This window comes from Pelodiscus sinensis, chromosome 10, assembly GCF_049634645.1.
Source record: "Pelodiscus sinensis isolate JC-2024 chromosome 10, ASM4963464v1, whole genome shotgun sequence".
In the NCBI taxonomy this organism is placed as follows: Eukaryota; Metazoa; Chordata; order Testudines; family Trionychidae; genus Pelodiscus; species Pelodiscus sinensis.
The window spans coordinates 29,992,092-30,017,463 of NC_134720.1; the positions used below are offsets into that span (position 1 = coordinate 29,992,092).

Here is a 25,372-nt window from a genome sequence, read left to right on the forward strand (position 1 = left end):
TTTTACCCCAGAGAGACAGTCACACTGATTTAATTTCCTAGTGTAGACTAGGCCTTACTGTCTCTGTGCCTCATTCCCCATTTATTAAATGGAAATAACACTTCTTTTGTCAATCTTGACTAGGGATGTAAAATCCTGTTTAATTAGTTAACTGATTAAACTTTAAATTTAACCTGTTAGCTGATTAAAAGGGGGTGTCACGCCATGGTCAGGGTCTGTTCTAGCCCCACAGGGCCCCATATGGGCTGGGAGTTGGCAGTCTCACACAGGGTAGGGCTGCGGGAGCTGACAACTCCCAGAAGTTGGCAGCCCTCCCTCGCTCCCCTTTACTCCCCACCCCCACGAGGCTGTCAACTCCCAGATATGAGCCCTCCTCCCCCTGCTGCTGCTCCCCTTTCCTCCACTCAACGCTGCTGACTCCCAGGTAATGATTAACCTGTTCACATCCCTAATTTTGACGGTCTGGGCACCAGTCCTGCAATTGCAACTATTCAGATGGAGGAAGTGCCTTATTAATTTCAGTGGGACTTTACATGGATACAGGAACCTGCCAGTACAGACATATTTAGGATCAGGACTTTATGCTGTAAGCTCTTCAAGGCAGGGGCTGCATCTTACTATGTGTGTGTAGAAGAGCTGGCACCATGAGACCCTGATCTCATTTGAGAGCTTGTAGTCACCACTGTAATACAAATCCGTAAGAACACTGAGAAAATATACACAACTCCTTTGAAAAAATCTTCATGGTAGATGCAGCTGCCGTAAAACCTCCGTTATCCAGTATGTTGGAGGAATGGGAAGTGCTGGTTAATTGACTGTTCTGGTTAACTGAATATTCTGATTAACTGAGAGTTATACTTTACCAATGGAATACCAATTTTCAAAGAATTAGGGATACAATAAAAAGAAGAAAGTATAAAATATCATACAGGTGGTCACCAACCCAGTAGAAGTACTGCACTGCAGAGCAATTGATTTCTTGAAGCAATTAGATGGATACAAGTACAGTTTTATATACAGTGGCTTATCTTATGACACTGTGGCCAATGCATAGCATACAGCCAGATCACTAAAATACACTAAACAGTCAAACTACACTAAATGCAATTTAATCTTTCTTTGATGATTGAGAAGGCAGTTCAGGAATCTCATGGAGCCTGATGCAATTGTAGATGTAGAAGGCATTGGAAATTGGGCTAAATGTAATAGCCCTATCACACACTTTGAATAGATCCCCAACTTCAGCTTCAGCTTGCTTACTTATCTTCTGCCTCTTTTGCACAAAAGTTGAATGCAGAATGTGCAGGGCAGTATAGAAGTACCAGTTACTCGACTGAAGATTTGTATTGGGAGAGATCAAAATGCCAGTTAATTGAGTGCCGGATACAGACATTTTTACTGTACTGAAAAAATAAAGTAAAATTCAATTGCTATGATGTTAGCAAATGAGAACAATAAGAGATTTCAAAACAAAGAGCAACTTACAAAGGTTAATTTTATTAATTTCTCAAATCACAACCAAAGAAAGAAGCTACAAAAGCATTAAGAAGACATCAAGACTCCTGCAGTGCCATGTTTTTTATGACTACTTAATTCCTTAGCAACTCTGAATTATTATCTGAATAGGTATTTATTTATAAAATCATTACAATAATGTGAGCTTGAACCTCTTCACTTACAACAATACTATGTATATTTGAACTTTATTAGTCTAGATTTAAAAATGCTTCTTACTTGCCATAGTAAACTCTGTAGTTCAAAGAGACAAAATAACAATAATATTCTCAGAACCCAATTTAATAGTATTTAACAATTCTTTTCAATTACTGTACAAGCAGAATGCGGGACAAATGTAAGCCACATCACTGATTTTCTTGACCACTAATAGCTAACAGAAATATATGAAAGTATAAATCCTTTCATCTTCTAAAGTGAATCCTACACCCTTTGTTCTGCACTGTAAGTACTCCAGCTGAATAGGCAAAGTTTTGGCTGCCTGTGCCCATTTGTGATCACTAAAGATACTGTCAAATTGTTGATACCACATCATCAGAACTTTGCCTCTTCCATCAAAGTTATTCTATTTGGAATGTTATTATGCCTTAAGTGCTGTTTGGCTGCCTCTGTGCTTCTTACAGAGGCCTAGGGTATCTCTACATGGCAAGAGAAAGACCTCCTGCAGAGAACCTTGGGGTGTGTCAGCACTCCAGTTGAACACCTGGAGCTGGCCTGTCATCTGGCTCAGGCTACAAGGCTATTGAATTACAATGTAGATTTCAAGGCTCAGGCTGGAACCTGAGCATCTACATAGGTATCTTTATTCCTGAAATGCAAGCTCCACAAGCCCAAGTTATTTGACCCCAGCTCTGTCTCACTGTCACAGGTCTTTTTGCCTGTGCCATACTCTAAGCCTCTGTAATAGGAACAGTGGCAGCCAAACAGCATTTTAGATAGAGCAACAACATTCCAGGCAGTACAAGTCTGATGGAAAGGATGGATTTTTTATTTTTGGCTGGGTAGATAAACCCCTAGGGCTGGATCCAAGCCCTGCTGAAGTTCATTGAAAGGTTCCCATTGACTTCAGTGACTTCATGCCTTCAGATCTTGACTGAGCAAAACAGTTCAGCATATGCTTAAGTGCCTTGAAGGACCAGAGCCCCAGTGAGGTGCTCTGAGAGATCTAAGTCAGTAATATATCTGTCAAGTGCATTAAGATCCTTCAATGAAAAACATCCACAGAACTGCAATAAAGAATAAAGCTAATAAAGAATAAAGCTAAGGGATTCTTATTCATGCCATGAACAATAGATTGACAATTAATATTCCATACTTCTAGAACACCTTCCTTCCAAAGACCCCATCATGCTTTGTAAACTTCATCTCACAACCTCCACCATGGAGCAGGGAAATATGATTTGCTCCAGATTACATGTGAGCTATGTGGCAGTTCTCCTGAGTTTTAGCACAGTGCTTTAAATGAAGAACGCCTTTTCTCCCCAGCCATCCTCCTTCTACCCATAGTAGTAAATTTCTTCAGTAACTAGCACCACACTATTCTCAGTATTCCTGGTTTTGCTGAAGTACTTAGGATTCTAAACATGGGTGAGGGTGGTTGTTTTTTATAAACTCACAGGTGAAAATCAAATCATTCTTATTGATACTAAGAGACACTTCTACTGACTAAAGGAATTTTATTAAGGGGCTGAAGGTATTTCAGCTCTGAGGGTTGAGAATTATGAATGGTGCAAGCTTAATTTTTTGGTCTTCTCATGTACTTCCCAAGGCCAATTTTATTTTGTTATTTTTGAAGTTGGACAAAGAAAAGATGCTGTAGGAGTTGTGGATGTTCATACCCAAATGTAGGTTGGAAGCCACCCAAGAATGAGATGAATGTAATAATTAACTCTTAGCCAGCAGGCCGGATACAAAGCTGCTGACTGCAGAAATCAGGACATTCTTAAATAGCCAGAGACTGAGTGTGTGTAATATCTTTAAATGCAAACTCTCTTATGAATTGCTGTCTTATTTGTACAGAACTGTCCTGTAAAATCAAGCCCTTATAATTGATTCCTATTCAGCATTTCTAAATTAAGACTCTAAGGCCAACCTGTGTAAAATGTCTTAAGCTATTTATAGAACCCACAAACACAGTATACAATGTGAGATTTATGCTCTATCAATATTTTTGCAGATGCTCTCTGCAGTGTAGCATTGCTGCATATGGATTTCTGATTTCTCAGAAATAGTTCAGTTTCCAATATATCTCTCCGATGAGGAAGGACAAAAATATAGGACTAAATTCAATTATTAAAATCTAGTGTGATTGCAGGGCTTAGGGGGAAGAAGGGAAGAGACACATAATCAAAGTCCCCACCCCTGGGCTCAGTAGTTACTGTGTATGAGTGTTCTGTGTGTATGTGGTTTTTATTTACACACACACACACACACACACACACGGTTGAATTCAATTTTTATTTGTTCATAATTGCAACAGTTACCGATATTCATTTTAAGCATTTTTTTCTGATTTTTATTTATTTACATTTTCACAGCTGCAGGAAATTAAGAGTGGACTGATGATGGAGGGGTCAGACAATAATTATTTAATGGTAATAGACTGTAGATTTAATGCCAGATTCAGAAAGTTAAAGCTTGATAACCATTAAAACCCAAATTGTCAACATCACATGTCAAAATATACAAAGTACATTGGAGTCCAGATTATCCGACCTTCGCTAATCCGACATTCCGCTTTATCAGACATAGCCGGCTCCTGAAAGCAAAACTAAAGCTCCGCGCTGCCCCAGGCCACCTGCCATGTGACCTGGCCCGTTTCTCCTTCCCCAGCTGCTGACGTCCCTGCTGCTGCTGCTCCTGCCAGCGCCGCTCAGTCCCCATTTCTGCCTGGCCCCTTCTCTTCCTGCAGCCCCTGGGCGCAGGCTGGGAGAATGGCCCCGCTCACTGCCCTGTCGCTCCAGGTGCTGCAGGGAGGGAAGGGGCCAGGCACCCGAATCAACTACAGGTAATCCTTATTATCCGACATTTTCGTTAATCTGACCACCTGTTGGTCCCGTTTAGGTCGGATAATTGGGACTCTACTGTAAATACCTTAAAGGAAATGCTAATGGGTTCTAAAGCAGTATTTTTTTTTCTTTTCCTGTCAGGAAATGTTGATTATCAAAGGAATTTTTTTTTTTTTTTGGTTTATGTGTATGTATATGATGAAATATATGCCAACTGACACCTACCAATAAGAATCTTTCCCTTAGAAGCCTCCTTTCCCCCTGGAAACACCCCTCCTAATTACTAAAAAAAGAAGATATGACTGTTACCTCCTACCATACTGGCTGATTCCCGTGTGGTTGTTACCTTTGGGACTGGCTATGTTTCTAGGTTTTGTTGATCTTATTTATATGAACGTGCGTGCCAGAGAGCAGTGTTTAATTTGTTCCAAGGCTTGCCAAGACTAAGCCCTAGCACCTCTGCACTTGTTATGTCCATTATTAAAGCAAAAAATTGTTTGAGTCCCAGCACCTCCTTCACCTCCTTAAGTCTGGAGAGAAGGAAAGGATTTTGGCCACTGAGAGATGGCGCAAACCACAACCTACTCTTCCCCTAACTCTATCCACAAACGTACACACCCATTGCAGACCTGTTGCCTTTTGCTCTTCCTCATCTCTCATGGTGTTGTATTTCCCATTTTACATGGCTGAGCAGTTTTGTTAGATGTGAGTAGGTGAGGCAAGTCACATGATAAATGTCGGGTCCTGGAGTCAAGAGAGAGGCCTTCATCTACTTGAACTGTCTTGGCTGATTTGCCACCATGTAACTAAACTCATTAGAGTATTATAATTTAAGCTTCTTAAGAGACTTGGAACTGAAACAGGAAGGACTTTTACAATATCTCATGCTAAAAACAAGCCATCTATTTTAGCAGGCAGGTATGTTTTTCATTCAGGGTTCCAAGGTCCTTCACCGTTTGAGACGGAGCATTGTCTAAAGGAAACCAACATGATAACTCTGTACTTTATAAATAACATTAGGCCAGGTTTGAGAACTAACCCATTTAAACACACTTTACCATGTCCTGCTCTTATGGCAGTGGCATATTTATCCTCAGTCACTTCAGTCTTCATTCTTTTCATGTTAATTAGAACAGGCAGCTGTGACATAATCCAACACATATGGCAGAATTTAAAACATTTGGAATGACTTCTGGCTGCAGCATTCACTGGAATATATTTGTGTCCATCCTAAAAGTCTGCCAAGCAGCATAAAACTCCATGCTTAGAGGCACTAAGAAATTGGACAATATTTACTTGCACTCAGGAGAAGATGTTTGGTCCAAATTTCAAATGCAGTGAACATATGTTACATGGGTACTGAGATTGTTAAACAATTTACGTAGTTTCCATTAATTAGTGGAGCAGCTTGCTAAATATTTCATATGGTAGCATTCTGAAAAGTTTGTGGTAGCTATTGAAGCAATTTGCCTTCTTTATTTCCACATACCATGACATATTCCACTGCAACACACCCTACGTATTAGCAGATAAAATTGCTTTACTCTTGACAACTGTAATGAAGATAACTGTATTTTCTCCTTTTGAGGATGAATGCAAAACCTCCCAAATCTACAACTGTACTGTTCTGCTAAAAATCTCGCCTACACAGTGAATAAGCACAAGCTTAACATTGCACATCAGTGACAGCTGTGAACAGAAAAATGCAGGCTGTAGGAGAGATGGTTTTTCAAATATCCCTTTGTTTTCCTGTCCTCCCCTCTTTAATTCGACGCTTCTGAAATAAACAGTATTGCCACCATACAGTGATAGTAACAAGACTGATCACTGATTGCAACCTTCTGATCAATGATCCAGCTCCATGGTCTTAGGTTTTTTTGCTTCCTTTGTGGAGATTGACTTAGCAACGTGTGATGGACAATTTTCATGACAACATTTGTAAATTCTCAAGGTGTCACATTTTTCATAACTGCTTTAGTGTATGAAAAATGTGTGTTCCACAGTCAGCATATTGTTTCATATACAGACAAATGATTTTTGTAGTTTTTAGTTTCTGTTGTGTATTTAAGATAATGGATGTGTTTGTATAAGCTGCCAAGTAGACACTGAACTATGACTTTGAAATCTGTTTTTTTAAGCAAGGATCTTGCACTAAGATAACTGCTGATGTCATGCAAAACTCTCTTTTCAGTGGGTGAATAATCTGTCAAATATTCTATTCGCTGCAAACTGTACGTTAAGGGAGTAGCAACAGTGCCTGGCAAAGAGAATTTCTGGAAATTCAAGCAGGGCTTCTCCTTCGGTATTCATAAGAAGTGACTCCGAATTCATGAAAGGGCTAATTGAAATTTTCATGAGTGGAAAGCAGCTGCTGTGTTCCAGATTAAAAAACAAAAACTAAATACTCAGAGGGACAAACCCACATGCAAGTGTTTCAGGTCAAGTAAAAGACAAGCAGACAAAGTATGAGCTGATCAAAGGAGCTATGTCTCCACTGATGTCAGTTTTCTGAATAAAGGTAGCAAGGTGGCTTAGATAAAGAGAGATGAAATCTGGAAACTGGATATTTCTTGGACTGATTAAAAACACCATTAAATTGTAAAATATTGGAAATAATCCGTTTTCCCACTCTCTTGCTAGTGAGATAGCACTTTGTTCTCTGGATACGCCTACCGTCAACCAGCAGAAGTGTAGCAATTACTTGCCATTCTATTCTAATCTCCCCTGGAGAGGTAATAAGATTTCACATGGTGCCACCTACTAGTTAGAACAGGAAATTGCTAGAACAAGGTGATTGCTCATCAAGAGAGCCTGAGGTTCAGATGATAGGACAAGGAGACCCTAATACAATTTTCAAATGTAAAAGTGCCACAGTTTATTGTTTTTATTCCCTGCAAACACATCCTGCATTAGGAGGAAGAGAGGCTTCCAGCTCAGTGCTGTTCTGAATAGGAGATAAGGTTGGAGAGGCATATGTCCTCATGTGGGATTTTAGTGACTCTATTTAGCAAAGTCTGCAAACTGAATGTCATTAAACCCTTACAACCAGATCATTTGTGGGTGTGATTGGGTTTTGCTTCATTGAAGTTAATTTGTCCCTCAAGATTCTGGGTTCTATTGGCCTCCTCTGTCAACCGAACTAAAGCTCAAGCTGCCTAGTTTATCTAGGCTATTTATGTTTGTACTATCATGGTTCAGGGATGAGCTGCACCTGCAATCTTTCTTTCAGTGGGCAAAAAAAGTGGCAGATAAAATCATAGGCCACTCTTGAAAATTTGGGCTCAATGAATTTGCTTCATTTCAGACAGGAAGCCAAAACCAGGAAGAGAATATAGATCTGCTGGCTCATAGTCCTGGGCCATAAGCACATGACCAAAAGATAGAGCTCTATGTGACAAATTCTTCCCTTAGTTAAATCCATGCAGTCTCATTACTGACAACACTGGGTTTTGTAGATGTGTAAATGAAGGCAGAATCTGACCTTGAAAGGTACAAAATCTCCTAACGAGGACTCTGAGGTTTTTTTGTTTGACAAAATAACTATAAACTGTTTAGTAAGGCAAATTCCAATTTGCCTTTCCTAAAAAAAATGCTGTAGTGGGTGGAACGTTTCCAGTAGTACAAAACTCTGTAATCCCCTTAGACCAATATGCATCTCTCTTGCCAGAAATGTTATATTTCTGTATCTAATCCATATAGACAGCTTTAATATATTTGCATTTTAACTTTAAAGTGCTAGACTTTGATCAGGTAGTGATGGGTTTTGTTGCTTTCAGGTTCCATCAATATTTTTAGCTTAATCTATTTTTAGCTCTTTACAGTGCAGTCATAAAACCTCTCTCACACATATCATGTCAAGGCCTTAACCCAAAGGCACCCTTTTTTAATATGAGAACAGAAAACGGGGGTGGAAGTAGAGATAGGGGTTGGGAAGTTTAAGATGGTTCATTATTTTCTTTTAAACTGTCCCAGGGACGAAGCAGTTACCAAAAGAAAACGGAATAATGGGCCATCTAGTCCATTCTCTGTCAGTGGCTTCTGTCAGATGTTCAGTAGCCGGTGCCTGCTGACACTGTACCTTGCCAATTGCCTATGCCATGGAGGGAAATTCCTTAATGCCATGTTGTGATGAGTTTGTAACCCAGCGGGATGAACAATAGCTTTTTCCTAGTGCCTGTGTATCTCAGTCTTTTCATGTTGTCAGCCCCTTATTCAAGTTAAAACAATCGAAATCTATTACATTTATTCTAAAAATAAGAGTAAGACTATATGTCTGATAACACCATGGCTACGTCTACATTGGCAAGATTTTGCGCAAATACTCTTTAACGCAAGAGTTTTTGCGTTAGAGTATTTGTGCAAGAGAGCGTCTACACTGGCATGTGCCTTTGTGCAAGAGATGTGCTTTTGCACAAGAGCATCCATGCCAGTGTGGACGCTCTCTTACAGAAGAAAGCTCCGATGGCCATTTTAACCATTGGGCTTTCTTGCGCAAGAAATTCATGTTGCCTGTCTACACTGGCCTCTTGCGCAAGAACTGTTATGCAAGAGGGCTTATTCCTGAGCAGGAGCATCATAGTTCTTGTGCAAGAAGCACTGATTTCACATATTAGAACGTCAGTGTTCTCGCGCAAGAACTCCCCACCAGTGTAGACAGGCAGCAAATTTTTGCACAAAAGTGGCTGCTTTTGCACAAAGTCATGCCAATGTAGACACAGCCCCCTACTCTACAATGTATTTGTGTCTGCATTTCGAGAGATTGACAGAGAGATATGGCCTTGAATTCCAAAGTGTGCAGGGAGGTTTTTTTTTTTTTTGCTGTGGTTTGTTTTTCAACACTTCATGCCCTCCAATTGTCATTTGGTACCCCCACCTAGGGGTTGTTACCAGTGTTCCCATAACCTGAGTTCTTGGGCAGCCACCCAGGAGTGATTTAAATGGCACCTAGCAGATTAGCAGAGCACTCAGAGCTGGTAGCCTGTGTTTTTATGGATGGTGCACATGTTCACATGCCTCAGTGCATATAACAAAATGTATTCCACACATGGATGGAAAAATAGAGGGAACATTGGTTTTAACCCCCTATCAGAGACACGCTGCTTTTGGGTAATTGTAGATGCTACTTTAATTTGTATCAATTCCTTTTTGGGATCTTGTGCTGAGTTATTCCTCTCTCTTTAGGTCAGCCTTTCCATGCTGGTAAGAGGGCCACTGTTAAGAGGTTGAGATCTAAAACTTTACTTCCCTGCACATTTTATAATTGGTTAGGAAGTACACACCAATTCTGAGGGCTATTATGGCTGCTCCTGCATAGGAGCACTAGAATGGCGAGCCCTTAGATTCCTACAAGACAGGCTGTAATTTAGTTGCAGGACTTGCAAGGGGTGGGGGGGAGGGGGCACAGGAAAGCTGGCAATTTCGGTGATGTAAAGAAGGTGTTTCTGTGCAGGGCAAGGATGAGGATATGACTGTGTGAGGGAGGAGGGGAATTCTGCTGATGCTTCTCCTTAGACTAGAAAGTCCTTCAAAGGCACAATACCTCCAGATGTGTCTGCTTCAGAGGTGCTCTGGCTTGCAGAAGCCATCCCTGAGTCCTAAATATTTTATTGGAAATAAATTCCCCACTTTAGCATTTAGAAATGTATTCCTAGATCAGTCCTGCTTTCGTCTGTACCCAGAAGGCTGCCATGGAAGCCAGTTTGAGGCAGCATTTGGCCCCAGTATTCATGTGACACCTACTTAGAACTAAACAGTGTTCTCAGAGATGTGGTGGCATTGATATTGTATGTGCAGCGACAAAAAGATAAAATAAAGGAGCCATGTTAATAACACAGGTTATTAAAAACACTGGTTGCTGTGAGGTCTCTTCTGTTGTTCTTTTGTATACAAAATTCTAGACCCTGGGTGGGTTGCAGAAATATATGAATAGCTGCAGGATCAAGCCCATGTAAATGGAAAGGGATGAACACAGTAGGCGTACACTGAACGTTGGCTTCCTTTCGATGTTCTGTGGATACCCTTTACTCTCATTTTAGGGGAACACTGTCAGCTGGAAAGCTAAACAACTTTTTAAAAAAAGTTAAAGCTAGTATCAGATACTATATCTTCCCCCAAGTCAACCTGCCAATTTTTGTGGTTGTGCAATTATATTTTTCTTATTGTTTGATAGACCACATATATAACAGAGGAAACAACCTATAACAATAAGTAATAAATGATAAACAAAATGCTGTAAAATTAATGAAAATAAGTAAACAAAATAAAAGCAGTGAGAGGCAAGAAGGCGTTCTCTAAAACATGGAAGTTAAATCCTAGTGAGGAAAATAGAAAGGAGCAATAAACTCTGGCAAAAGAAATGTAAAATTACATTTAGGAAGGCCAAAAAGAACAACTAGCCAACGAGTCAAAAAGTAAAATATAAGCATGTGGACAAGGGGGATCCAGTGGATATAATGCATGTAAATTTTTCTAAATGTCATTGACAAGGTCCCTCACCAATGGCTCTTAAACAAAGTAAGCTTCATGGGATAAGAAGGAAGGTCCTATCAAGGACTGGTAAATGGTTAAAAGGATAGGTTTATTTAAGAAGATGTAATCTAAGAAGGAATAATCCCCTCTGGGGGTGTGAATTAATCTATATAGGTGACAAAAAAAGCAAATTGTCTTAAGTGGAAAAAGTTGGGGATTTTGGGGGTAAGTTAAGAGTACCAAGCAGGATGGGCCAGTGACTGGAGCATTTGTATGACTTGAGACACCTAGTTTTAAGTCCCTACTCCTGTTAGATTTCTGGTGTGACTTTGGGTGTGTCACTTTGTGTGTGTGCCTGTGAAATGGGAATAATAGCATGTCTCCACATCACAGGGGTATTGTGAAAATAAATATATTAGGCTGTGAAGTGGTCAGATATTATAGTAACGGGGGTTGAATCAGGTATAACAGTAACCATTAATAATGTTGATTTTCTGTTTTAGAACATGGGTCAAAGAAACAAAGAGCCATCAATTTCCCCCCTCCTCCCTCTGCCCACCCCCCGCAAACAGAGCCTACATGTAAAATGACTTTAAATATATTTCTCAGTAAGACTTCTCTAAACTGGATAATCAGGGTTTTATACTACATTATCTAGATGTGTGACCCAGTTGTTTTCAGTTGACCTTCTTAATGAGAAAATGAAATTTTACATGACATTAAAGCATAGTTAGGTCTTCCTAATAACCTTAGATAAGCATGATGAAAATATTAGATCTTTTAGATAGGCACCTTTTTAACTGCTTGGATTTCTGTGTTCCATGGTTCATTTACCAAAAGGGGCTCATGCAATCCGTGCATGTATAAACGGACAGTAGCAAAGGGAGGTGATTAACCTCTGTAGACAGCATTAGTGGGACTGGAGTACTGTATCCAGTTCTGGTGTCTTCATATCAAGACTGCGGAAGTGCTAGTCATACACTAGTTATTTGGCTCCTTGTATTAGCAACTAATTGATATTCGATGGCCTGTGATATGCAGAACTCAGACTTAATGATCTAATGGTTCCGTCTGTCCTTGGAATGTATTTGTCTGTGAAGAAAACTGAAGCAGACACGGATAAACTGTCTCAGGAAATAGCTTCAGTAAAGACTCTCTCAGACAGCCATCAACAATTTCAAGCCCTATTAGTCAGGCTTCCGTACTCTTATTTATTACCTGTCGTTCTATACAGCATAAGCCATTTACGCTTTTTCCTTTGATTTCTATGTTGGGCATGTTATGGATAACTGTGATATAAATCTGAATCCATGACTGTGCACCTGATAAAACGTAAGGTTGGGATTTGCATTGAGGGAGCTGGCACCCCACACTCCAGAGCTTTTTCTAAATGTCCCAGCCTTCGTGGGCATGAATTTGGTCTGACCCCATGCATTGGGACCATGAGTGAATTATGTAGGTCACCCTACAGGAGTATCAGTGAAAGTTGCACTGTCGCACACCAATCTTTTTTCCCCCAAGTGTCATGTTTTAGAGGAAAACAGTTTAAATATTGTTAATATTAGTTTTTGCATTATCTGCTTATGAAGCTGGGTAGTGTTAATGCTATACAAGCCACTGAGTGACAGAAAAGTTAGTGCTAGTTCATTTTAAAGAACTCTGTAAATCATGTTTCTATAAATGAGGGTTTCTAATTTTCAGGTCCAACATCATGCACTCTATTAGGTCAGAAATTGATGCTGCATTATTTGGACAGGTATGAATCCAAGCTTCCCAATGGGGTACATGAAGTCATGACAAATTGTGAATGTAATTGCAAGAGCTGATCAGGAATTTTCCAGTTAATATTTTTGTTTTTCATTGGAAAGTGCTTATTCAGAGAAACTGAAAAAGTTCACATGAAGTGATTGGTTTTGACGAATCTCCTGATTCAAAAATGTTTTGAAAAAAGATCCCACATGGTTGAAACATCCCATCTTGACACTATTTAATGGAATTTTCATTTTGGGGGTCATAATGACATTTTATAGATTTTTACTTCATTTAAGTTATTTAACCTTTTTGGTACAGTGTCACAATCAGAATTAAATATTTTGAAATTACTGACATAAAATGTTTCTGTTGACCCCATTTGGATTGGTGTGTCACAAAATATTGAGATTTCCACTTTTCAGGATAGGAAAAAAATTGAAGTCTCAAACTCTTGCACAATATGAAAACTGTTTCCTCCCAACTGTAATATTACCTGTTGTTTTTACAACATCATAAGTATGCATGAGGCTTTACAGACAAATATATAAGTCCAAAGTGATGAGAACCTTACATCCTAAATTAGACTTAACACAGCAACAGATAACACTGACCAGAAGTTTGGAAGGGGGAAAGGTAAGAAGGAGGTTGTAAGATGAAAGAGCTTTAAACTTATCACTGGTCCAGGACTGTGCATTGCAGCATAGGACCTTGAATGCAGTATATCTTAGAAGGAAAAGTCCATGTTTTGGGGAAACACTTTTGTGCTAGGCCCTTTTTACTTAAAAAGTAGCAACTTTCTTGTCTTATCCACTATTACAGTGTTATCATTTTAGATACTAAACTCTCATATTTAAAATGTCTTGTATTGTAATGCTATAATAGTCCTGACAATGTGGAGTGGCAGCAGCCTCTGTCTGCCGGGGGGTCTGAGCTGCTCTTCAGCAGCAGCTCCTGTCCATGGGGAGCTTGGACTATATGGGGGGGAGTGTAGTCGACAGGATTAACCAATAAGCCCTTATTGGAAAAGGACTTGCAGGATCAATGCTTCCAGAGTTATTCCTAAGAGAGGAGAGGAGGAGTTTTCATCAAACTGTTTGACAGTTCTTACATAGCTGCTTGTAAACTTTTTGCCAAAATTAAGGTGAGTTTATTTTCAAAATCAAAACCAAGGGCACTTTTTTGGCAACCTTTTAAAAGTCAAAGCATACTCCCGTAAAAGACAAGAGTAAGCAATTTTTTGATATGTGCTGGTGTCGCTACTGCTAGAGCTCAACAGTGACACGGGTGGGATATTTTTTTCTGACATGCAGGAGTTTTCCCAGCTCTGAACAAGGGTCACTAACATTCACTTGAGCAACAGAACTGCTTTGATAGGGTCCATGCTCATTTGCTTTTTCTCTTCAGCTCAAACGCTCTTCCTCATGCTGAGCATTTATACCAGGTTGCTGCTTGCTGTTCCCCTTCCTGTCACTGTCAAGAAGCAAAAGGAAAGCTCGCAGTGTGGGCCACTCATTCCCCAGACCGCGTCCTTCCCTAGCCAGGAGGGAGAAGAATGTGATGGACAGGAGCTCTGGGCCTTTTTGAATCACTGGGCATGGGAGCAATTGTCCCTTTTGTCCCCCACTCCTTTCTCCTCTGCCAGTGGGCCTGAAACAGAGTGTTACAGGCTGAGTGAGATCCCCTTTTGCAATGCCCTGGTATCAATGTGCATTTCGTACATGTAGAGGATATAGGGGGCACTGACTCCTCTTGCTTCTTTTGCAACAGAATAAAGCCAACACTCTCGAGAAAAGAATATGGAAATAACCTCCACCCTCCACAATGCATAAGTGCACAACATGGAATTTCCTTCAGAAAGTAGTGACCAGGGCCTGAGTATAGACATGAGGATTTGGTCCATAGAATCTAAACTTTGCTTTAAGCAAGTCAGAAGGCTGTTCAGCCTATTTTACTTAAAATAGCTCACTAACAGCTGCATGAATCACAGTCATTGTTCGGCTTCAGCTCTTGAAGGGCTCTTGAGTAAAAGGTAGGAACATGGTTTGCAAAATTATACCTTAAGCTTGGCATACACACACAAATCCATGGACACTGTTAGGAATTTACAGATTAACGCAGGAGGCTATAATTAAATGGGTGTTATGGACTACACTTGTCATTTCAAATTGTATTTCTTGGCCTCACCGATAATTTTCTTGTCTACAGTCCTGTTCTGTTCAGGTTACTGTCTTTCTGTCATGTCATTTAACCCATATCCTGCTACAGATAAAACAGCGCTTCTTCTGCTCTTCAAAATTTGGGCTTTATTGGATAATTGAATAAATATACTTGTTTTGATTTCTTGTGACATAATCCTCTGGTGATCATGTAGTTTACTTTAATGGTTATGATGGATATGTATATTTTGACAAGTGTGAAGGTGATGATGAAAAGTGAAGACACTTGGTTATGAATAAGGCAAATGCATTAATCAGTGTTACTACAATGAATACTAAATGATATTGAAATCACAAGAAACATGGATGTGTTACTCACAGAATCACAAAGAATAATAAACATTACACATATCTAAACATAGCCACTTTTATTTTTATTCCCACTACAAAATATAATTTCTCAAGAATGTTCTGGGATAATAGATACTAGCTATGCAATTTGTCAGACTTAAGCAACATGATATCATAATTTTAATAATACAGTATGTTTCTTATGTACTAATATATATTTCCTTATGTGATTATAGATACATACATATAGTTATAGGTTTTTATGTGCAATTTATATGTACATGTCTATGTTAAAAGTACATTATTATGGTTGATACTCAAATGCTCAGAAGATGGGAAATACCAAAATTATGGTTGCTTATGTAACTTTAATTCCACTCCTCTCCCTCCCCCTCCACCCCGTATGCACACATTAAGCCCTAGTCTACACTAGGACCTTATTTCAAAATAATTTGCTCATCACTATGATACTGAAGTGCCTCACTAGAGTTGACTGAAAAACAGAAATTGCTTCCATGTGAAATATTGCATACTGTAGAAAAAAAAAAAACAAGGAAAATATCAATGCTATTTGAATCAGTGTTTTCCCCACAAAAAACTCTTTCAGAAAATGTGTCAGATCTTTCCTTCACAATCATTAATGAATTTATTTTCATGATATCCCTGGTGCCTGAGAAGGTGATATCCCCATTTTACAGGTGAGGAGCTGAAGCATAGAGGTAAAAGTCCAGAGTATCCACTCCTTTTAGGTGGCCAATTTTGGACACTTAAACCCTGATTTAGGGAGCGTATATAAACGCAGCACTTTATACATTCAAAGCCCACTGACTTCAGACAGGGCTTCTGCAGATGAGACCCCAGAATATCAAGTCAGGCACCGAGGAAATGAGGAACACACAGTTGGGACCATGGTGAAAAGTGTGATTCTCTGAGTACAGGTCCTACAGTGGGTATATATGCACTCTGAACGCCCAGGGCCAGAAGTTTTTCAATAGCAGTGTCTGATGCTCTGTGCCTGTACCCTTCACCTCCTCGTGCTCCCAGGCAAGGACAAAGGGGTAGCATGGACTGTTACCCTTCCCGTTGCATTCTACCACTTGCAGCCTGGGATGGAACTCTTTTGTGTCTGTGGCCTTCCAGCTTTTGCTCTTCTACCTGGAGCATACTGTCGTCTGTTTTTTTTTAGTTTTTGTAGATAGATAGTAGTTAGCTTAAAGCTAGCTGGCCCAGATTGAGGGGTTCCCCATCTATTTTCTAGCATTTGGGTCATTTAAAATACTCCAGATCCTAGGTTTCCAGTCCTACCTGGCCTCCCTTTGGTTCTTCCTGGTGAGTGACTTGCACAGAAAGTTGCATGTGTTGCCTCAGAGAACGACACATTCCACAGAAGCGGCTTCTTTCCCCCTTACACAGGCCAGTCACCAGAGTTTAGATTCCACAGGCATCTAATGGAGCTCTCCATGAGACCTCTGTCTGATTTGGGAACTTCTCCCTGCTCTCCGTCTCATTGGCCAGAACCAGCATTGGCACCTTCCGTTCTCGAGGTTTGGGCAGCTCACAAAGTGTGCAAGAGGTTCCATCCTTTCATCTGGTCCACTCATGTCTGGTCAAGTGGAAAAGATGACTACTGTTCATCACATAACACACGAGAGGGGGAGAGAGATCTGCCCCACGCTGCTGGGAAGTGATCCTGCTCTTGAAGTGGTGCATCCAGCATAGGATCATCCTCTCTGCCATGCATCTACAAAGGATAATGAACTCCCTAGTGGGCAGCCTTAACTGGCCTTTTCATGAGGATTATAAGTGGGCTCTCCACTCGTCAGTGATCCTGTGGATATTTTGTCAGCTAACTGTGTAGTTGTCATGAACCAAACCACTGCTTTTGTGCCATGTCAGCAACACTAACCTGGATAGAATGGGGGGGGGGGAAACTTTAAATGTGAAGCACTAGGGGAAGTTAAAATAGTTTCACATACTTCATCACCCATCCAGTAAGTTCTGTTTTCATATGTGCCAAACAACAAGTCTAAATCCATGTAGCCAGAAGACTCCCCATTCCAAAATGACCCCATTTCTAATATTATCCCAGCAAAATATTGTTATGGGGTCATGAACTAGAGATGAGAACATAACCTTTCTGCTTGAAAACAATTTCTTTAAACAAAACTAGTTGTCAGTATTCACAGACTGCAATTTTCCTTCTTGAAGTATTGTGTGTGTTCTAATGGGATCTGAACTTCACTCTTCTAATAATTTTCTTGTTTGTTCTAGAAATCTTGGGAAATCTGGACTAAGAGTTTCATGCCTGGGACTTGGTAAGTCTGTTTAAATTTTTAAATATACTATTTCGGCTTGACTTCAGTTGTAGTTATGGTCTATTATGCCAGAGCAAATTTGAACCTATATTTATAAGTCTCAGAAGTGGAACCATGTTTGTATCTGCAAAAAAAAAAAAAAAAAAAAAGAGCCCTATGGCACCTTAGAGATTTATTAAGGCATACTCTTTTGTGGGTAAACCCAGATGAAGTGGGTTTTACCCACAAAAACTTATGCCCTAATAAATCTGTTAGGGTATGTCTACATTGCATTCCTCTTTCAAGAAAGGAATGCAAATTCAGATGAATGAATTGCAAATGAAGCGTGGATTTGAATTTCCCGCGTTTCAGTTGCATAATTGCATCTGGGTGCTATTTTGAAATACCCTGTTTTGAAAAAAGAAATGCTGTGTACATGCTGTTATTTTGAAAGAAAACCCTTCTTTAGAAATAACCCTTACTCCTTATAAAATGAAGGTATTTTGAAATAGCGCCCGGACGTGATTATGCAAATGAAGCATGGGAAATTCAAATCTGCACTTCATTTGCAATTTTGTTCATCTGCATTTGCATTCCTTTCTCAAAAGAGGAATGCAATGTAGACATATCCCTAGTCTCTAAGGGTATGTCTAGACTACATGCCTCTGTTGCCAGAGGCATGTCAATTAGACTACCCGACATAGTCAGTGAAACCGGGATTTAAATATCCCTTGCATCATTAAAATAAAAATGGCTGCCGCCCTGTGCTGGCTCAGCTGATCGTCGGCACAGCGCGCGAGTCAAGATATGGATCGGTCGACAAGGGAAGCCTTTTGTCGACTGCTCCCTAATGCCTCATGAAACAAGGTTTACAGGAGTGATCGTCAGAGGCTTCCCTTGTCGACTGATCTACGTCTTGACTCGCACGCTGTGCCGACGATCAGCTGAGCTGGCACAGCACGGTGGCCATTTTTATTTTAATGAAGCCGGGGATATTTAAATCCCGGTTTCACTGACTATGTCGGGTAGTCTAATTTACATGCCTCTGGCGACAAAGACATGTAGTCTAGACATACCCTAGGGTGCCACAGGATTCTGAGGGTACGTCTAGACTACATGCCTCTGTTGCCAGAGGCATGTAGATTAGGCTACCCGACATAGTAAAATGAAGCGGCGATTTAAATAATCGCCGCTTCATTTAAATTTACATGGCTGCCGCGCTGAGCCGACAAACAGCTGATCAGCTGTTTGTCGGCTCAGCGCGATAGTCTGGACGCGCGGGTATCGACATCAAAGGTATTTGTCGACCACCCAGGTAAACCTCCTGGGATGAGGTTTACCTGGGTGGTCGACAAATACCTTTGATGTCGACACCCGCGCGTCCAGACTATTGCGCTGAGCCGACAAACAGCTGATCAGCTGTTTGTCGGCTCAGCGCGGTAGCCATGTAAATTTCATTTTACTATGTCGGGTAGCCTAATCTACATGCCTCTGGCGACAGAGGCATGTAGTCTAGACGTACCCTAAGTGTTTACAAAGTGTCTCTTTCATGGGAATAAGAATTCCTGTGGACCATAAACATTTGGGATGAATTGCCCCAACAGGAGGAGGCTATAACACACTCACTAAGAGATATGTCCATTCTCTAGTAGCTGACTCACTCTTCTCGGTGAGTCAGCCACCAGAGCAGAGGACATATAGTTTTCAGCTACTGGAGGCAGGAAATGGTGAACTGTGGCCACTGAGTGCCATGGGGGGCTGTGCCTGCAGACAGTCAACATAAACAACATTCTCATGACCCATCAGCAGATTACCCTGCCGAAGGTTGCCGACCCCTGATCTAGCCCAATATATTTTTATATTATACGTAAAGCATATGTAATGATTACCCCCTTTATCATCTTCAGAGACTGCACAAAAGAGTTCTCATTAATGCCATTTTATAGATGGGGAAATCGAGGCACTGGATTTTATATATAGTGTGTGTGTGTGTGTATTTGTGCCTTTAAGGTTGCAAAATGTATGTTTAATTAACAACTTTATGAGGTTTTTTTTCATTTTTCAAATCAGATGTAATATAAATGTAATTAATCAGGAAGTATTAGACACATTCTAGTCCTGTAGGTACTATGATGAAAAAGGCTAATTCCTCACATGCTATCTTGGATATTTTATCCCTTCAGCTAAAATTCCCAAGTGAGAACTTGTACGATGTTTTAGACAAATCTTAATATCTCAACTCTTGCAAATGATATCTATGACTTTAGTGAGAGCACTCCTGTGAATAATGCCAGCGGGATTTCATCCTAATATACCGAAGGAAAAACAATTAGGATCCCAGGTTATTTAAGGAGTTTGTACTTGTTTTTTTTCTGGCTGCAAGTACAGTTCTGTGGTGAGAAACTGAAGAACTGGATATCTGGAAAAAGTGAGGAGGACTGCACAGAGAAAGCATATGGGCATATGCTCTGTTTGTCTAGAGGTGTGTTGAATGAAGCATTAATTGTGATTCCCTAGAAATCTAGCTCTGCTATGATGTTGGTCGAAGGTGAAAAAAGGTGTTAAAATGCAGTAATGCTTGGATGAATGATTTATAACAAAATAATGTAGGCACATAATTTGAGAAAGTGTGTGTGTGTGTGTGTGTGTGTGTGTGTGTGTGTGTGTGTGTGTGTGTGTGTGTGTGTGTAAAAGAGGGGGTGGGGGAAGAGAGAGATTGTCACTCATTACATTATTTCCCTTCCCAGCAAACAAACATATTATAGAAGCATTTCAAATCATGTTTCCAAAGCTGTGGAGCATACGAATGAAAGCTTAATTGTTTGTCTGATCTTCTTTTCAACTTTAATTCTGGGTTTCCTAAATTAGGACACATCTACACAGCATGCCATTATTTCGAAATAATGTCGAGCTGGAGGACTTCTTATTCTAACTTGGGAAACCCTTATTTCTTGAGAAAGGGTATTGTTCCTTCGACTTCCTGCTGTGGAGACAGCACCAAAAGCCAAATTAAGCTATTTCGACTTAAGCTACGCAATTGACGTAGCTGAAGCTGCATAGCTTAATTTGACTTTAGCCCTGCTGTGTAGAGAGATACCTTTAGAGTGTTTAACCTTGCAATGTTAATATATATATATTTTTAGCCTGAGTTGTTTGGGGTCTTTCGTGCATGTAATTATTTATATAGTTTCCTTGCAGGGTGTCAGATGTCATGGTCTGTGCCCAGAAAGGAATCCTCAGCCCAATCTTTTAAAGCCTCATAATAGTAATAAAATTACTCGGTGGCCCATTCTGCAGCCCAGAGGTTCAGTAGCTTGTATTCAGATTGCAATCTTATTTACACAGTAGATCGTAGCAGACAATCTATGTAGCAGTGGAGCCCCCTCATCTATAACTGCATCCAAACCCCTCTCCGTGGCTATGCACAGTGAGCCCTCAAAGTGTAGAACTATGGGGCTACTGAGAGCCTCCCTGCCTGACCTCATATAAATTTCCCTCTATCTCCCTCCATTTTAGTGCACATTTTTTCATACCGCAGAACCACATGAATCCTATTGCAACCAGCACCCTTTGTGACCACAGAAAAGAAGCTTTTCTGTATCCTGTTACACTGCATAGGCCATGGCTAAATTAGGGGAGAAAGTTGACCTAAGATACGCAACTCCAGCTATGTGAACAATGCAGCTGGAGTCAATGTACCTTAGATTGAATGTCTGCAGCGTCCCCACTGCGGGAGACTGATGGGAGAAACTCATCCATCAACTTTCATTACTCCTTGTGACTTGGTGGAGTCAATGAGGGCATTCATTTAGCTGGTCCTTAGTAGACTCACTAAATTGTGCCCCGGGAGATCGATTGACCCAATGTCAATCTTGGGGTAAGTAAGGACAAGCCTAGTCTGTTGACTCCCTACTCAAATATCTGCAGTAGCTGTTCGTGGGATACACTGGATGTTGGCATGAAGGAGATTCACCCTGTGTGAGGACTGCTAGGAGAGCCATTTGGAAACCTGATTTTCTGTCTTGTGGTAAATCTGTTATTAAAAAAAATTGATTTCAGAATGGAATGAAAACAAAGTAAAACAAATTTTAAAAAGTTTTGGCTCAATCAAGTGGTTTCATTTAGAGTTCGACTTCACGTTCAGTTATCAAATGTAAAGTGTGTAAAAACTGAAATGAAAAGTAATTTTGAAAGGGAAAGTCAGCATGTTCTGTTTCAGTTTTATCGGACTGCTCAGGTCGGTGTTATGTAAATGCATTTTCAATGCAGTCAATGGCTGTTTTGCTTTGGACACATTCGCATTTTCCAACAAAAAAAAATTGGAATATTTCCAACCTATTTAGTCACAGGATAGACTGTGTGAAATATATGTAACAAACTCTCACCTGCTGCTACCACTCACCCAACACAATGCTGGGGGAACAGCAAATTTGAAGATGCTGATTCTTGCCACCAAACAGTCTGGCTGGGGTGTCACAATCCTGGCAGTGTGCTGCAAAGTGAAAATGTCAGCAGATAGATTGGTCACATTGTTATTAAGTTCTTAGCATATACAGACTACTATTTACAGTAACCTTGAAGATTCAGGGGGAGTTTTAACGTTTCGGGGACAGGACGAGTTGTCAGGAATAGTGTTTTTGTCACTAATGAGGCAGACTGGGAAGACTTTGGTTGTGCCACCTACAAAATGGCTTTGGTGCTCCTTACTCAGTGGGGTGCTGTGACAATTAGCTCAGATTTGAAAAGTGCTCTGCAATCTATAGTTGAGATGTAAAATAGAAACATGAAAAAGCTTTTATAAGTATTGTACAGTGAAAAATGAACTCCATTTTGACAAAAAGACCTCCTCTCCTAGAAATAGATGCTAGACTGCATAGAAGATTTGTCTCGTTACCCAGTGTTGGTGTGTGGATAGTCCCATTGTGAGCAAATGTTGTCACGGGGAGAAGAAACTGGGGAAAATTGATGATAACATCAGGAAAATCTGCTAAGAGACTGGGCAACAAAATGGCAAATGAAATTTAATGTGGATAAATGTAAAGTAAGATGTCCACGCGGAGTGCAGCGGCAGTCAGAAAAGCAAACCGGATGTAGGAATCATTTAAAAAGGGATAGATAATAAGACCGAGAATATCTTATTGTCCTTATATAAATCCATGGTATGCCCACAGCTTCAATACTGTGTACAGATGTGGTGGTCTCATCTCAAAAAAGATATGCTGGTAATAGAAAAGGTTCAGAGAAGGGCAACTAAAATGATTAGGGGTTTGGAATGGGTCCCATATGAGAGGAGATTAAAGAGACTGGGACTTTTCAGCTTGGAAAAGAGGAGACTAAGGGGGGATATGATAGAGGTCTATAAAATCATGAGTGGTGTGGAGAAAGTGAATAAGGAAAAGTTATTTACTTGTTCCCATAATATAAGAACTAGGGCCACCAAATGAAACTAATGGGCAGCAGGTTTAAAACAAATAATAGGAAGTTCTTTTTCACACAGCACATAGTCAATCTGTGGAGCTCCTTGCCTGAGGAGGTTGTGAAGGCTAGGACTATAACAGGGTTTAAAAGAGAACTAGATAAATTCGTGGAGGTTAAGTCCATTAATGGCTATTAGCCAGTATGGGTAAGGAATGGTGTCCCTAGCCTCTGTTTGTCACAGGGTGGAGATGGATGGCAGGAGAGAGATCGTTTGATCATTCCCTGTTCGATTCATTCCCTCTGGGACACCTGGTATTGGCCACTGTTGGCAGACAGGGTACTGGGCTGGATGGACCTTTGGTCTGACCCAGTATGGCCATTCTTATGTTCTTTTGCTTTTTTGGGTTGGAGCTGCTGACACACAGAAAAATCAGTCAGGGGCCACACAAAAGGGAGAAGAAATAAAGCCCCCACTGGCAATGGCCGTGACTGAAAAGCAGAGACTTCCCCACATTCCCCTCTAATACCAGAGCCTAGTGGGCCCGCCCTGCCTGGCAGAGCCCTGGGTTGGATCTGGCCCCAGATTGCCTGACTCCAGCCTGCGAGTCTTGAGGCTACCTCCCCCTGTCCCAGAGTGGGGAGCTGGCACTGGCGCTACAGCCCCATGGAGTGCCAGTGCAGGCTGCCCGATGTGGGGAGGGTGGAGCCTCAGTCTCAGGGGCTGGATCCACCTCTCAGGCTATAGGTTCCCCACCCCTAATATGGGACCCTGGAGATATTTAACTGTATTGTTCTTTTATGAGCACAGCTGCACAGGACACATGTTCTGTAGTAGCTAATTTTGGGTTTTGAAAACTAAACAAGTGGCTGCCGCTCTTATTGACAAAAGGACAGTAAGCACAGATATGGGCAATTAAGTCAATCCAGTAAGTGACAATCCATATATAACACCTGATATGATCTAGGCAGTAAAAAAAGTGTGAAATTGACTACGCAATTTTCTTTTGTACTTCGATTTGTAAACAGACGCATCCTTCTGAACATCTTCAGCTTCCATAAGAGCTCTATCAAATATCTTTGCCACGTCAAAAGTGTTAGCTTAATTGACTTTTTTCTAAGCCATTTCTGCTGTGCTGTTCTCTAAGGGTATGCTGACTGGGAGCTGTGCCATGCCATCTGGGAGCAGCTGTCTCAGCAGCATGAGAGTATGTTTGCAGCTTACACCAATGCCATTGAGCGCATAGTCGCTGCCATGGAGTGGTCCAGCAACCACCCACCACCACCACCCACATTTTACCAAGCCCCGCCCCACTGCACCTGCTCCTGCCCCCACTTCCCTGGAGCCACCGGGGCCCTGCACATGATGTGGTGGGATCACCCAAGGCAGGCACCACTCCCAGCCCCAGCCCTGAACTACTCCACCTCCTCCTCCCTCCTCCATCTCCCTCCTCTCTCCTCTGGGTTCTTTCTCCAGTCTCTCCCCAGTTCTAGATTCCCCAAATAAAAATCAGAGTGTCTGTTGTTCCAAACAAAAAGTTTATTTTTTTGGTCTGCAAGAGAGGGTGGAGTTGGGGAAGGGAGGGATGCAGGAGGAAAGGCACACAGGGGCTATGCAGAGGCCCCTTATGGGGAGGCCTGGGCAAGAGTCTCACAGCTGGCCTTGTCTGAAACTCTTTCTCAGGGCCTCCCGGTTGCACACAGCCTCCTAATGGGCTTGCCAGGTGGCAGCAGTTTGTGGCTGTTCAAAAACCCTTGCAAGCTGCTCAGTCTCTTCCTCCCCCCCCCCCGGCAGGAAAGTCTTCCCCTTATTTTTGCAAAAGTTGTGGAGGACACAGCAGGTCACCACCATCTGGTGGATGGTCCAGTTGCCAAGGTCTAGGGGGGTCAGGAGACACTGGAACCTCCCTTTAAGGAAGCTGAATGCGCCCTCTACCACGATGCGGCACCTGCTCAGGCTGGCATTGAAGCATTCCTTGGTGGTGTCTAGGAATCATGTGTAGGGCTTCATGAGCCAGGGGAACAAGAGGTAGGCTGCATTACCCATGATGCACCTGGGCATGTCCATGTCACTGACCCTAGACTCTAGCAGGGGGCATCTTTAGGAATTCCAGGAAGGTGTCCTTCCATATGTGGAAGTTCTGAAGTCACTGCTGGTTATCCCATTGCTCCAAGACGATCTGGTCCCACCAGTTGGTACTGGTCTTCTGTTTCCAGAAGCAGTGATGCACAGTGTGCAGGGAAGGGGTGAGGGGAAAGAACTGTGGTGCATGAGGGACACCCAGACCTGGGTGAGGAGGCCCCACATTCCAGGCTGGTCATCATCCTCAATCAGTGCCACAAGGGCAGCCTGCATAAACTGCACCAGAAGGTGCAGCGTGAGGTCTAAGAGCTCGTGACTGCTTTGCAGCAG

At 41.4% G+C, this 25,372-nt stretch overlaps 1 protein-coding gene across 7 annotated transcripts in view; it reads left to right on the forward strand.

The window, feature by feature from the left end:
• The window catches only part of KCNAB1 (potassium voltage-gated channel subfamily A regulatory beta subunit 1), a 253,158-nt gene that overhangs the window by 127,783 nt on the left and 100,003 nt on the right, over positions 1–25,372 (forward strand). For all 7 annotated transcript variants that reach the window (XM_075937761.1, XM_075937758.1, XM_075937760.1 and 4 more), the window contains one exon: positions 17,522–17,565. In XM_075937761.1, the coding sequence (XP_075793876.1) occupies positions 17,522–17,565 (44 nt within the window). The remainder of the gene's footprint in view (positions 1–17,521; positions 17,566–25,372) is intronic.